The following is a 16,112-nucleotide window of genomic DNA, read 5'->3' as shown; positions in this document are numbered from 1 at the left end:
TTTCTTTCTTTCTTTCTTTCTTTCTTTCTTTCTTTCTTTCTTTCTTTCTTTCTTTCATTTTTTTTAAAACAGGAAGAAATAACATTTAATTTCATATGTATGGGAGATGCATGAAGACATGAAATTCCTTAGGTAGAATTCTTTATTTACCCTGTGTGTGTATTTGGTCTTTGTCTAGAGAGAATCGTCATTCAGGAGGAAATAATCCAGGAAAAGGAAGAACAAGCAGATCAAGATGTGTAGCTCTGTGGCGGCCAAGTTGTGGTTTTTGACCGATCGTCGAATCAGGGAAGACTATCCCCAAAAAGAGATTTTACGAGCATTAAAGGCCAAATGTTGTGAGGAGGAACTGGACTTCAGGGCTGTGGTGATGGATGAAGTAGTACTGACAATCGAGCAAGGAAACTTGGGTAAGTCTATACTAAATAATTTTATGGATTTTTTTTCTTAGAATATGTTGAATCCACATTTTCTAGGAATAATTTGGATGAAGGAATTGTTAATAGCTTTACATTACAATCATCTGATCTTAAAATGTAGCATATTTTATGGAAGAAATGGAAACCCCGGAATTAATTGAACCTCTTATGTTATTTTTATTATAATGTTTATTTTTGAGAGAGAGACACACATGCACAGAGCGTGAGTGAGGGAGGGGTAGAGAGCGAGGGAAACACAGAATCCGAAGCAGGCTCTAGGCTCTGAGCTGTCAGCACAGAGCCCGACGCGGGGCTCGAACTCACGAACTGTGAGATCATGACTGGAGCCAAAGTCCATGACCTGAGCTGAAGATGGACGCAAAACCGACTGAGCCACTCAGGTGACCTGAATCTCTTAAGATATTATTTAGGAAATAGTTGGGAGAGAAATTAAAGAAAATCTACTTGTTTTTCCCCATTATTACTGTTCTAATTTTAAAGGTGCCCCTGAGAGAACTTGTACTTCATGGGATAATTCAGTAATGAATTTAGTAAATTCATCAAATTCCACATGTGATTCTTATTTTCTTTTTTTCTAAAAACTTCAGAATATTGACTACTTTTTAAAAAATGTTTATTTCTTTATTTTGAAAGAGAGAGAGAAGGAGAATGTGAGTAGGGGAGGGGCAGAGAGGAGAGAATCCCAAGCAGGCTCCATGTTGCCACCGCAGAGACCAACGCTAGGCTCGGTGTCTCACAAACCGTGAAATTATGACCTGAGCTGAAATCAAGACTTGGATGCCCAACCGATTGAGCCGCCCAGGCATTCCTTTTCTTTCTTTATAAAATATTTTATACATATAGTGTATAATATACCGTTTGTTTCTCTTCACTGGATAAAAGTGTCTGAATAATTTGACTCAGTTGGTGCTAAGTCTAGTATTTCTAATTCTGTATTTCATATTTGTTTTAGGGTTACAAGAGGACATCTTAGAAACAGAATTCTTTAGGACTGACTTAGGAATCTTTACGTCTTTACTCTGGAAAGTTATGACTTGTAGGTCATTTCTGTTAGGGAGCATTATATGGTGGCATATACGTGCCATTTTGGATTAACTTTTAGAAGACTAGACATAGTTTAGTGATAGTATTCAGTAAAGATATGAGACAAACACTTAAAACAGATTCTATGTTACTTAACTTGCTTCGAGACTATAATCATAATGAGAACATGTGTTTTCATCAAAAAAATGGGGGGAGGTGGTTATTGTGAGAACTAATAATATACAGAATATAAATCTGCTATTAGGGTAATTTCATTTGTAGGCTAGTTAATAGATTCCAGAGTCTTGCCTGATGAATAACATGATACTGTAGATTTAAGTAGGTAAAATCTCTTAGCAAACAGTTGCTCTTTACTCTCTGTCCTTTAACATTTATTCCATTCACTTTACCTTTTTACAGTTATTGTTGCTTTGGAAATAACTTCTTTAGAACTGAACTGTTTCCAGATTGTTTCACTGGAGTGTTTTAGTTACTACCTTTATAAGAAAGATGCACATTATTTTATTTTTGGTCAAATTTTCTTTTTTTTAAATGTATATACATAGGTCCAACACTTATTCAGATTCTGGATTTGGGATAGAGCCTGTTTCATTCTTTCATAAATATAATTTGAGCACTTACTATGTGCTAATTAATTGGTATGGTATGCAAAATGAGACATAGTCCCTATATTCTAAAGGCCAAGATTAACATTAACATCAATCAAGTGATCACACATATTAGTGTAAAATCATTATAACTTTGGTAAATTATAAAAGGAATGGATATCAGTTTGCACCCCCCTGCCCTCTAGCTAGCTATGACAGATACATCCTGAACAAATCCGGGCAAATCTTTTCTTTAAAATTCAGAATCTATCACATGCTTTTATTTTTTTTTTTAAATTTTTTTTTTCAACGTTTATTTATTTTTTTGGGGACAGAGAGAGACAGAGCATGAACAGGGGAGGGGCAGAGAGAGAGGGAGACACAGAATCGGAAACAGGCTCCAGGCTCCGAGCCATCAGCCCAGAGCCCGACGCGGGGCTCGAACTCACGGACCGCGAGATCGTGACCTGGCTGAAGTCGGACGCTTAACCGACTGCGCCACCCAGGCGCCCCATATCACATGCTTTTATAACTTGCAGGTTTTTCAACAAAATTGCATATACAATTGTTGAAATTGGAGTCAGAAATCTGGACAGAGTATTGTGTTAGGAGCCATGCTCTTGAAGTATGTGTGAGAAGGCCAGTGTACATAGGTCACTAAACACATAAACTGCAGGCTTATGGTGTATGTCTCTGTTTTAAAGTTGGAAAACCAAAGGCTGCCTTTCCAACAGTCCTCTGAAGTCAGGGTTTCTTATTAGACCAAGCTTCTGTCACATAGACCTATTACTACAAGATGTGGGAAATGCAAATGGACATCTCTGTTCTAATACCTTCCATAGGTTGAAAAATCTCTAAGATTGGGGTACCTGGGTGGCTTGGTCCATTGAGCGTCCGACTTTGGCTCGGGTCATGATCTCACGGTTCATGAGTTCAAGCCCTTCGTCAGGCTCTGGTTTGACAGCTCAGAGCCTGGAGCCTGCATCAGATTCTGTGTCTCCCTCGCTGTCTGCCCCTCCCCTGCTCACACTCTGTCTCTCTTTGTCTCTCTCTACCTCAAAAATAAATAAACATTAAAATTTAAAAAAAAAATCTAAGATTGAAAACCATTGTTCTTCGTTTTTTGTTTCCTACTGGACACTCTTTGTTCTCAACTGTCACTTCAGGCCAGTAGGACAAGATTGAACTCACTTCTTCCCCATGAGGCTATCTTATTTCAGCCTTTTGGTTTGTATTTTGTCCTTTGCCCTGGTATTACCGTTAACATATCTTTTGTTTTAAACATGTAGTTTTTAAGTTTATTTACTTATATTTAGAGTAGGTATTTGAATAGAGATGTCCATTGCATTTGCCACATCTTGTAGTAAGAGGTCTGTGAGAAGGGCGTAAGTGAGAGCAAGAGAGGAGCAGAGATAGGGGAGAGAATCCCAAGCAGACTCTGCCCTGTCAGTGCAGAGTTTAATGCAGGGCTCTATCCCACAAACCAAGAGTAGGACACTTAACTGACTCAGCCACATGTGTGCTTTTCTGTTTTATTCTTAAGAGCCATTTCTGCCACAAAATTTTCTTGCTTTTTCCTTCTAAATGACAATTGTTCTGCTTTTCAGTATCCTAAGTCAAGCTGTTAATGGCCCCAAGTTTAAACGACTGCAACATTCCTATAGCCTATAGCTCGTTATCTTTCACTACAGTGTTTCCTCTCTAGCTCTTTCTCATTCATTAAACACCAGTTTTATCATCTTTCTAAAAACCTTCAGAAACCCTATTTCCAAGCACTGTTCAATCTATTTTATTTTTAAGGCTTATTTAAAAAAAAATAAATGAGTGGGGGGAGGGGCACAGAGAGAGACACACACAGAATCCCAAGCAGGCTCCAGGCTCTGAGCTGTCAGTACAGAGCCTGACGTGGAGCTCGAACCCACGAACCATGAGATCATGACCTGAGCTGAGGTCAGATGCTTAAGCAACTGAACTATCCAGGTGCTCCAGGGCTTTTTATTTTTTATTTGTATTATTTACTTATTTTTAAAATTAATGTATTTATTTTGGGGGGGGGGAGGGAGAGAGAGCACGCGAGAGGGAGCAGGAGGGGCAGAGTGAGGGAGACAGAGGATCCGGAGAGGGCTCCTCACTGACAGCAGAGAGCCCAATGTGGGGCTCAAACTCATGAATGTGAGGTCATGACTTGAGCCAGTTTACTAAGCATACTTTTCCATGTCCACTGTTTACAGCATAAATGTTACCACATGCGCAACAATAAGACCCAGCTTCACAGCCGGTAGGATGCTCTAATGAAAAAGAGACAACATGTGTTGGCAAGAACATAGAGAAATTGGGGGGCGCCTGGGTGGCGCAGTCGGTTAAGCAGCCGACTTCAGCCAGGTCACGATCTCGCGGTCCGCGAGTTCGAGCCCCGCGTCGGGCTCTGGCCTGATGGGTCAGAGCCTGGAGCCTGTTTCCGATTCTGTGTCTCCCTCTCTCTCTGCCCCTCCCCCGTTCATGCTCTGTCTCTCTCTGTCCCAAAAATAAATAAACGTTGAAAAAAAAATTAAAACAAAAAAAGAATATAGAGAAATTGGAATTCTCCTGCATTGCTAATGGGAATGTAAAATGGTGCAGTCCCTTTGGAAAACAGTTTGGCAGTTTCTCTAAAGGTTAAACATACAGCTACCATAGGATCCATCCCACTCCTGCATGGAATGACAACATATGTTTGGAAGAATTCACCAGTGAAAACATCTGGTTCTGAGCTTTTCCTTGTTCGGAGACTTTGGATTACTGATTTAATAGGTCTGTTCAGATTTTTTATTTCTCAGTGATTCAATTTTAGTAGGTTGTAGGTTTCTAGGAATTTATTCATTTTTTCTAGGTTATCCAATTTGTTGGTGTGTAATTGTTCATAGTTGTCTTATGATTACTTTTATTTTTTTGGTGCCCATTGTAACATTTTCTTTCATTTCTGATTTCTTATTTAAGTCTCTTTCTTTCCCTTTTTAGTCTAGCAAAGGGTTTGTTAATTTATTAATCTTTCCAAAAATCCAAGTTAGTTTTGTTGATTTTTATTTTATTTTTCTCTTTTTTAAAATTTTGGTTATTTGTGTTCTAATTTATTTTTTTAGTTAATTTTTTCTTGAAAGAGAATGCAAACGGGGCGGGGGGGAGAGAGAGAGAGAGAAAATTCCAAGCACTCACAGCGCAAAGCCTGATGTGGGGTTCGATCTCACAACTGTGAGATTATGATCTGAGCTGAAATCAAGTGTCAGATGCTTAGCTGACTGAGCCCCCCAGGCACCCCAGATATTTTCCTTCTTTCTTAATGTGCATGTTTATACCTGTACACTTCGCTCTTAACACTGCTTTCACCACAGCCCATGAGTTCTGGTATTCTGTGTTTTGCTTTTGTCTTAATATTTTTTTTCTCTTTTTTTCTAAACTTTAATAATTTTTTTTAACTTTATTTATTTATTTAAGAGAGACAGTGAGCCAGGGAAGGGGAGAGAGAGAGAGAGAGAGAGAGAGAGAGAGAGAGAGAATCCCAAGCAGGCTCCGCAGGGTCAGTGCAGAGCTTGACATGGGGATTGAACTCACAAAACAGTGAGATTATGACCTGAGCCAAAATCTAGAGTCAGATGCTTCTTAACCAAATGAATGAGCCACCCAGGCGCCTGTTCTTATGATATTTTCTGATTTCCCTTGTTACCCCTTTTATTTATTGTTTGAGTGTGTTATTTAATTCCCAGGTATTTATGAGTTTTTCACTTTCCCTTTGGTATTCATTTCTAGTTTCAGTCCATAGAAACTGGAAAAGATACTTGGTATGATATCGGTATTCTTAAATGTAAGATTTGTTTTGTGGCTTAACATGTGATCTATCCTGGAGGAAATTTCATTTGCCCTTGCAGAACTTGGATTGTGTTGTTGTTTGGGGTGGGGGTATGTGTTTTGATATATTTGTTAGGTCTAGTTGATCTGTGGTGTGTTTCAGTTTTGTTTCCTTATGAAATTTTCTTTTTTTCTTTGGGGGGGGGGAATGGTCATTGTTTTTATTTATTTTTTTAATTTACATCCAAGTTAGCATACAGTGCAACAATGATTTCAGGAGTAGATTCCTCAATGCCCTTTGCCCATTTAGCCCATCCCCCCTCCCACAACCCCTCCAGTAACCCTCTGTTTGTTCTCCATATGTAAGAGTCTGTTATGTTTTGTCCCCCTCCCTGTTTTTATATTATTTTTGCTTCCCTTCCCTTATGTTCATCTGTTTTGTCTCTTAAAGTCCTCATATGAGTGAAGTCATATGATATTTGTCTTTCTCTGACTAATTTCACTTAGCATAATACTCTCTAGTTCCATCCACGTATTTGCAAATGGCAAGATTTTATTCTTTTTGATTGCCGAGTAATAATCCATTGTATATATTTATCACATCTTCTTTATCCATGCATCCATTGATGGACACTTGGGTTCTTTCCATACTTTGGCTGTTGTTGATAGTGCTGCTATAAACATGGGGGTGCATGTGCCCCTTTGAAACAGCACACCTTAGATAAATAGTGTAATTGCGGGGTCGTAGGGTAGTTCTATTTTTAATTTTTTGAGGAAACTCCATACTGTTTTCCAGAGTGCTGCACCAGCTTGCATTCCCACCAACAATGCAAAAGAGATCCTCTTTCTCCACATCCTCGCCAACATCTCTTGTTGCCTGAGTTGTTAATGTTAGCCATTTGGACAGGTGTCAGGTGGTATCTCATTGTGGTTTTGATTTGTATTTCCCTGATGATGAGTGATGTTGAGCATTTTTTCATGTGTCTGTTCACCATTTGGAAGTCTTCTTTGGAGAAGTGTCTATTCATGTCTTTTGCCCATTTCTTCACTGGATTATTTGTTTTTTGGGTGTTGCGTTTGATAAGTTCTTTATATATTTTGGATACTAACCCTTTATCTGATATGTCATTTGCCGATATCTTCTCCCATTCCGTTGGTTGCCTTTGACTTTTGCTGATTGTTCCCTTCGCTGTGCAGAAGCTTTTTATCTTGATGAGGTCCCAGTAGTACATTTTTGCTTTTGTTTCCCTTGCCTCTGGAGGCATGTTGAGTAGGAAGTTGCTGTGGCCAAGGTCAAAGAGGTTTTTGCCTGCTTGAGGATTTTGATGGCTTCCTGTCTTACACTGAGGTCTTTCATCCATTTTGAGTTTATTTTTGTGTGTGGTGTAATAAAGTCGTCCAGGTTCATTTTTCTGCATGTTGCTGTTCAGTTTTCCCAGCACCACTTGCTGAAGAGACTGTCTTTATTCCATTGGCTATTCTATCCTGCTTTGTCAGAGAGTAGTTGGCCATATGTTTGTGGGTCCATTTGTGGGTTCTCTGTTCTGTTCCATTGATCTGAGTGTCTGTTCTTGTGCCAGTACCATAGTGTCTTGATGATTACAGCTCTGTAATACACCTTGAAGTTTGTCCTTATGAGGTTTTGTCTGTTTGCTTCATACCATAACATAACAGTATTTGAATTTTTCATTATTGTGTTAGTGTCCATTTCTCTCCTTGGTCTTTTACTATTTGCTTCATGCAAGTGGGTACTCTATTAGGTGTCTGCATATTTACAATTGTTAATAGCTTCCTGGTGAATTGACTCTCATCATTATAATGATGATTATCTCTTGTGACAGGTTTTCTCTTAAAGGGTATTTTATCTCATAAGTATGGCCACCTGTATTCTCTTTTGGTAACCATTTGCATGGAGTATCTTTTGTCAGTCTTTTCCTTTCAGCTTTTGGGTGTCTTTACATCTAAAATGAATCTCTTGTTAGTAGCGTATAGTTGGCTCTTCTTTTTCTATCCATTCTATCCCTCTGTATCTTTTCATTGTGGGGGTTTCTTTCAGTAACCTTTATTTTTTTAAAAATTTTTAATGTTTGTTATTTATTTTTGAGAGAGCACAAGTGGGGAAGGGGCAGAGAGAGAGAGGGCAACACAGAATCCAAAGGAGGCTCCAGGCTCTGAGGTTTCAGCACAGAGCCTAATGGGGGCCTTGAACCCACGAACTGCACTATCATGACCTGAGCCAAAAGTTGGACGCTTAACTGAATGAGCCACCGAGGCACCCCTCTTCTGTTTACTTTTAATGTGATTACTGAAAGAGTAAGACTTACTGTTTTCTGTATGTCTTGTACCTATTTTGTTTCTCTTTTCCTCTCTTATAGACTTCCTTTGTATTTTGTTAATTTATTATAGTGGTATGCTTTAGTTCCTTATTTAGTTTTATGTATTTTCTATAGGTGTGTATTTTATTCATCGTTACTGTGGAGATTACATAATATGCTATATAGTTTATTTTAGATGATAAATTTATTCATACGCAAACTCTGCCCTTACAAATCTTCCCTTATCTTATGTTAACAATGTCACAAATTACATCTTATATTTTGTATCCATTGAAATAGTTTTATGGGCATCGTTATTTTTATGCATTAAAATTTTTTTTTTTAATGTTTATTTTTGAGAGAGAGAGAGCAGGTGCACAAGCATGGGAAGGGGCAGAGAGAGAGAGAGAGAGGAAGACACAGAATCCAAAGTAGGCTCCAGGCTCTGAGCTGTCATTGCAAAGCCAGACGTGGGCCTCCAACCCACAAAAACCGTGAGGTCATGACCTGAGCCGAAGTTGGGATGTTCAACTGACTGAGCCACCCAGGGGCCCCTGCTTTTGACTTTTTTTTTAAGTTTATTTTATCCATTTATTTTCAGAAAGGTGGGGCAGAGAGAGAATCCCATGCAGGCTCTGTACTGCCAGTATAGAGCCCTACGTGGGGCCAGAACCTACACACTGTGAGATTATGACCTGAGCTGAAATCCACAGTTGGATGCTTAGTTGACTGAGCCACCCAGGCACCCCAACTTTTTTTTTTTTATATATAAACTCTAGGCCCAACATGAGTCTTGAACTTAACGACCCTGAAATCCAGAGTCGCATGCTGTACCAAGTGAGCCAGCCAGGTGACCCTGTATGCCTTTAATTTTAAATGCTATACCAGCAATAACACTGATTTATGTACCACCATTGGAATATTTTAGGATTCTGTATTTATATATTTACCTTTATCCAAGAGCTTTATTTTTTTTATGCTTTTGTGTTGCTTTCTAGTATTCTTTGTTTTTCGTATTTAAAAAAATTTTTTTAAAGATTTCATGCTTAAGTAATCTGTGCACCCAGTGTGGGGCTCGAACTCACAACCCCAGGATCAAGAGTCAGACACTCCATTGATGGGGCCAGTCAGGAGTACCCCTGCCTCCACTGCCTTCTAGTATTCTTTCAACTTGGACTGTCTTTAGCTGTTCTTATAAGGCCAGACTATTGGTGATGAACATCTCAACTTTTCTTTATCTGGGAAAAATCTTTATGTCTCCTTCATTTTTGAGGGATAGTCTTGCTGGATATGTTATTATTCTTCATTGTCAGTTTTTTTATTTCAGCACTTTTATTTTTAATTTTTTTATTCTGACGTTTATTTATTTTTGAGACAGAGAGAGACAGAGCATGAGTGGGGAAGGGGCAGGGAGAGAGAGGCAGACACAGAATCCGAAGCAGGCTCCAGGCTCTGAGCTGTCAGCACAGAGCCCAATGTGGGGCTCGAACTCACGGACCATTAGATCTTGACCTGAGCCGAAGTCGGATGCTTAACCGACTGAGCCACCCTGGCACCCCTCTCATTCTTTTTTTAAAGTTTCCTGTCTCAGTAATTCAGATGTCTTTTTTGAGTTTGCTGATTCTTCTGTTTGAACAGTTCTGCTAGTAAACTACTGTGTGTATTGAGTTTTTGTGTTGAGTTGAGTTTTTGTGCTCTTTAGCTCTAAAATTTGTTTGATTCTTTTTTAATAGTTTTTCATTGATATTCTCATTACCACACAATGTTACATTAGCAACATTAGATCTTTGTTTATTTAAGGTCATGTCTGGAGATTTATTTGTAACCTTTGAACCATGTTGCCTTGTTCCTCTCTAGCCTTTGTTATTTTTTGTTGGTTTTTGAGCATTTGAAAAAACAGCCACCACTCTCAGTTTTTATGGACTGCTTTTATATGGAAGACTTCTACCAATCTCTCTTTTATTTTCAAAAAATTTTTTAAAAATTTTATTTATTTTGAGAGAGAGCGAGCATATCAGCGGGAGAGGAGCAGAGACAGAAAGGGAGAGAGAGAGAGAGAGAATCCTATGCTCCGCACTGTCAGTGCAGAGCCCGACATGGGACTCTATCTCACAAATTGTGAGATCATGACCTGAACGGAGATCAAGAGTTGGACTCTTAACCCCCTGAGCAGGAGCCTCATCAATCTTTTAATTGGAGAGTTTAATTCATTTACATTGAAAGCAATCACTGTTAAGGACTGACTTACTTCTGTCATTGCTCTGTTTTGTTTATACCCTATAGCTTTTATTGTCCCTTATTTCCTATACTGGTGTCTTACAGTAATACTTGCTTTTATATTAATGACTTTTTCCTTTAAACGTATTAGTCTCCATTGTCATATAGAAAACAATAAGTACAGTTAGAAACTTTTGTTCCAATAATACTAGCTTTTCTAATTCCTCCTGTATTTGCCTTTATTGACATTTTTATTTTTCTGTATGGTTTTTAGTCACTGTGTAGTGTCCTTTCATTCCTTCTTGCAGGACTCCTTTGAATGTTTCTTGCAGGACAGGTCTAGTGGTCATGCACTCCTTCAACTTCTGTTTTTCTGGGAATGTCTTTCTTGATTTCTCCCTCATTTTTAAAGGATGCTTTTGCTGGTTGATAGTTTCTTTTTTCTTTTCTCTTCTTTTCTCTTCTTTTCTTTTTTTAGCACCTTGAATATGTCGGCCTCCCATCTTCTTGCCTCCAAAGTTTCTACTGAGAAATCTGCCATTTGAGGATCCTTATTATATGATGATTTGCTTCTCTTGCTTCTTTTAAGATTCTCTCTTTGTCTTGGATTTTGAAAGTTTGATTATAGTATGTCTTGGCATGAGTCTGAGTTCATCTTACTTGGAGATTGTTGAGCTACTTGGATGTTGATATTCATGTCTGTCATCAGATTCGTGAAGTATTCAGTCATTATTTCTTCAAATATTCTCTCTGTCCCTTTCTTCCCCTCCCTTTCCTCATCCCATGTACTCTGTTTCTCTCCCTCATTTCTGGGACTTCTGTAATATGTATGTCTCCTCAAGTTTAGTGATTCTTTTTTCTGCCTGTTCACATTTACTTTTGAATCCCTCCAGTGAATTTTTTATTTCCATTTTTGTGCTTTTTATTTTCAGCTTCAGAATTACTCCTTGGCTTCTTTCTGTATTGTTTTTATCTATTGATATTTCTATTTTGCTCACCATGGTTTTCTGGATTTTCTTCTCATGTTTCTTTAGTTCTTTTAGCATCTTAGAGACAGTTGTTTTAACATCTTAGTCTAATGTCTCTGCTGTTAGATCTTTTTCAAGAACAGTTTCTGTTGATTTATTCCTTTGAACATCTATACGTTCCTGTTTCTTTGTATTCTTTGTGAGTTTTTGCTGAGTACTGCATATTTGAACCCCTAGTAGTGTGGTAACTCTGGAAATCAGATTCTCTTCCTTCCCTAGGATTTGTGTTTTTTGTTTGCTGTTTTCATTTTTATTTCTTTGATTTTTGTAGGCTGTCTCCTTGCTGAGGATTAGCTGGGGATGTAAATTGAATGTCTTCTCAGGACTTTTCTAAACCATTTCTGAGTCATGCACAGGCACTTTGTAGTTTTCCCATATATGCAGTTGTTTTTTAATGTCCTGGTCTTTAATGTCTGGCTCCTGAAAGGGGAAAAAGGGCAAGACAGACAGAGGAGGGGGGCAGAGAGGATATTTGAAGAAATAAATAAATACCCTGGAAAACACTTAACCTGGATTGGTAGGGGCTTATAACAGTGGATGGGGGTAGTATAACAATAATGGCTACTGACCTCTTTGCCTGAAATTGTATGATCAGAAGCTGCAACCAGCCATCAGAAGAGAGATACTCAATAATCAGAGGACAGGATCCTTTTAGCCAGCCTTGGCTCCTGCAAGGTGTGTCAGCTGCCCCAGGAACAGATGCATAGTATGCCTGAGGGGTGGGGGATGGCTAGTGCTCCTATGTTAAGAGCTGAAATTGAGCAGAATTCACTGTATTTTACCATTCTTGTCATTTCCCGAAAGTTTCAGTCCTTCAACAAACTTGAGAGTTCTAAAGCAGTTATATCTGATTGTGCCAGTGCAATTATTGTATAATGGCAGGGAGACAGATTCCTGGTGCACCCTACTCCACTATCTTTCCAGAATCCTCTCTTCTGTCATGTTTCATTGATGTTCTCTTTTTCTTTTTGTTCTGATGTTTTGTATTTTGTATCTTAATGGATATATGCATTGTGAATATGTTCTTTCACTCTGCGGTTTGCCTTTTTGCTCTGTTAATGGAATATTTTGGTGGATGGAAGTTGCCAGTTTTAATTAGGTATAATTTATATTTATTTGTTTTGGCTAGTGCTTTTGTGTCCTTGTTAAAAAATATTTATGGAGCCAAGAATTCCTCTGAGGGGTGCCTGGGTCGCTCAGTCAGTTGAGCTTGGAGCCCATTTAAAAATCTCTCTCTCTTCCTCTGCCTCTGTCTCTCTCTCAAATAAAAAATAAATAAATAAAAGAATTCCTTTGAGACACATACTGAAATACCTACTTGATAAAATAAGAAATTGTTAAGTGAAATTATGAAGTTGGGGAAAGGGACATATGATATGGTATCTTTTCTAAAGGGAGAGTGATATGTGATTATAACCTTTGCTGGTTTAAAAAATGGATAATGGAGCGGCACCTGGCTGGCTATGTCAGAGGAACGTGTGACTGTTGATCTTCGGGTTGTGAGTTTGAGCCCCACGTTCGGTGTAGAGATAACTTAAGAAAATAAAACTTTTAAAAATAAGAAAAGGGAGCTGATGGAAGGATAAATCATAATTTTTAAAAATATGGTTACCTTTAGGGAAGAGAGAAAAGGTTGAAGAGCAAGCATGAGCTAGACTTCTCTGACTCAAAATAATCTGTGGTTGGGGAAAATGGGGATGTAGAGAATAATAGAGAATAATTGATAATTATTGAAAGTAGATGAATAGTAGATGAATTCATTGTAATATTCTCACTACTTTCCTTTTTAGAAGTTTCTATAATAAAAAATGTAAACTAGGGGTGCCTGGGTGACTCAGTCTGACTTTAGCTCAGGTCGTGATCTCACTGTTTGTGTTCGAGCCCCCAGTCGGGCTCTGTGCTGACAACCGAGAGCCTGAAGCCTGCTTCAGATTCAGTGTCACCTCCTGTCTCTGCCCCTCCCCAGCTTGTTCTCTCTCTCTCAAAAATAAATCAACATTAAAAATTTTTTTTTAAAAATGTAGAATAAATGTAGAGAAAGTTTGACCTGATGAAAATTTGTTATTCCCAAAATCACTTCTTGAGTTAAACTAAAGCTTTTTGTTTTACTCTAGCAAATTCACCGGAAAATACACATTGCTTTGAAAAGGTCACAAAAGGTCATGACACTACACTTGATTTATAATAGGCCTGTCTTACTGTTTAGGTTCTATGCGTGTGTAATACATATTTATGTAATTTGTGTCTTTCATAAAACAGAAGTTTTTTTTTTTAATTTTTTTTTTTTCAACGTTTATTTATTTTTGGGATAGAGAGAGACAGAGCATGAATGGGGGAGGGGCAGAGAGAGAGGGAGACACAGAATAGGAAACAGGCTCCAGGCTCTGAGCCATCAGCCCAGAGCCCGACGAGGGGCTCGAACTCACGGACCGCGAGATCGTGACCTGGCTGAAGTCGGATGCTTAACCGACTGCGCCACCCAGGCGCCCCAAATAAAACAGAAGTTTTATGGCATGTACTTGTTAGCATTTTAGAAGGGCCCTGTGATTTTTTTTTTATACCTTACCAATGAAGACTTTTGTTTTCTTTAGGGAGAGATGGCAACAACTCAGATTCATATTCTCCAAAACTTATTTCATACCTGAAACAATTTGTAATCTTCTTTTCACATATTTTTATGTCTCTGAAAAGCTGTTGTGTCTGGAAATATTTTCTTTTTTTCATTTTATTTCCTTTTTAATTTTTATTTAGTTTTGAGAGAGAGGAAGAGAGAGAGCGTGAGTGGCGGGGGGGCGAGGGGTGGGGGAGAGAATCCCAGGCAGGGTCAATGCTGCCAGCATAGAGCCCAGTGCAGGGCTGGATCCCACAACCCTGGGATGATGATCTGAGCTGAGATCAAGAGTCAGACACTTAACTGAGCCACCCAGGCACCCCTTTTTTTTCTTCTTAAGAATGGTTTTGTAAGAAGAAATCAGTTTGCTTTTACATATACTGAGTTACTTTGGTATTTTGGTTTTAATTTCTAGATTTACCAATTACCTACTTTTAATATACGCATATACTTTGTCCCCCCACTCACCCCATTAATGTTAATAGTGCTATCATGAGGTTGATTCAGTCATTTGAAACAGTTAGTGTTAATGACAGCTCAGCTGGTCCTAATTCATTGAGCTAATCCTCACTATTTGGCACTCTGCCCCCCGCCCCCCATGTTGCATTAGTAGATAAACCTATCCCCAAATAACACTTAGTTATTTCATATAATTAAAACATTTTAATTTATTCTGAACATTTTCCTTAAATGTTCCCCTGGAAGTTTCCTCTCAGTTAATTTCAAAGGAAAGAGAAAGAAACATTTTGAGAGCACTACTGTATATAAAGCATAGTGCTAGGCACATGTATCTTTTTTTTTATTTTATAAAATCATAATAGCTTTATATGTTTCCTAATTATAAAGTGACACAAACAGTACCAAAATATAAAGATTAAAGCAAATGTCAGTTGAAATTTTACCATCCATAGGTTTATCACTGCTAAACACACAAACATAAATGAATTACTTCATATTGTCCTTTAACTTTTTTTTCACTTATCAGTGAGTGTCATCTACTTGTCAAGATACTAGGTACTGGAGATATAGAGTTTATAGCAAAATAGACATATTCCAACTGGTCCATGGCTTCTTTAAACTAATTGGGAAACATGAACATTATATAAAAGTCAAAGAAATAGTTACACACTAAGCGGTATAAAGGAAAAGTATATGTAGTGTGATATGAGAGAATACACTAATGGAATCTAATTTAAGATTTTTTTTTTAAAGTAATCTCTACACCCAGTGTGGGGCTTGAACCCACAACTCTGAGATCAAGAGTCACACACTGTACCTACTGAGCCATCCTGGTGCCCCTAACTGGAATCCAATTTAGATTGAGTTAGATAAGGCCTCTTTAACAAAGTGACACTAAAACCTGAAGGATAGGGGCGCCTGGGTGGCTCAGTTGGTTGAGCGTCCGACTTCGCTCAGGTCACGATCTCACGGTCCGTGAGTTCGAGCCCCGCATCAGGCTCTGTGCTGACAGCTCAGAGCCTGGTGCCTGCTTCAGATTCTGTGTCTCCCTCTCTCTCTGGCCCTCCCCCCATTCATGCTATGTCTCTCTCTGTCTCAAAAATAAATAAATGTTAAAAAAAAAAAAAACACCTGAAGGATAGATAGGTGTTATCCAGGAATACAGTGAGAGGAAGAGTATATGCATTGCTGTTAGGTAGTACTCCTTTGCCATAAATTCTTGAAGAGGAATCACTGTTCATTGCCAGAGTGTCCTCCAGAAAGGTTGTCCTTTTCCAGTATTCTCTCCAGTGCGATTGTTTTCATTTAGTTTGAGTCACTTTTCTGCTTAATCTTTTAGAAACTTGATCTATGATTCCAAACCCAGCTGGACAGTGAGATTTACAGTCAAAAAATAAGTTGGGGGAGCCTGGGGTGTAACTCAGTCAGTTGGACCATCTGACTCTTGATTTCAGTTCAGGTCATGATCCCAGGGTCATGGGATTGAGCCCTGTGTTGGGCACTGTGCTGAGTGTGGGGCCTGCTTAAGATACTCTCTGTCTCTTCCTAAGATTTAAAAAAAAAAAAAAAAAAAAAAAAAAAAAAAAAAA

General features: G+C 38.5%; 1 protein-coding gene across 8 annotated transcripts in view; it reads left to right on the top strand.

Annotated features, from left to right (window-relative positions):
• Positions 1–16,112, top strand: part of RIMKLB (ribosomal modification protein rimK like family member B) — a 73,514-nt gene that overhangs the window by 17,213 nt on the left and 40,189 nt on the right. For 7 of the 8 annotated variants that reach the window (XM_040462901.1, XM_040462902.1, XM_040462897.1 and 4 more), the window contains one exon: positions 179–410. In XM_040462901.1, the coding sequence (XP_040318835.1) occupies positions 236–410 (175 nt within the window). In that variant the 5' untranslated portion in view covers positions 179–235. The remainder of the gene's footprint in view (positions 1–178; positions 411–16,112) is intronic. The other variant, XM_040462898.1, reaches the window with a different exon arrangement.

Source organism: Herpailurus yagouaroundi, unplaced genomic scaffold, assembly GCF_014898765.1.
Source record: "Herpailurus yagouaroundi ecotype Mexico unplaced genomic scaffold, PumYag 355, whole genome shotgun sequence".
NCBI classification, from domain to species: domain Eukaryota; kingdom Metazoa; phylum Chordata; class Mammalia; order Carnivora; family Felidae; genus Herpailurus; species Herpailurus yagouaroundi.
Note: the sequence above shows the minus strand (reverse complement) of the source record. Positions and strands in the feature narration are given on the sequence as shown.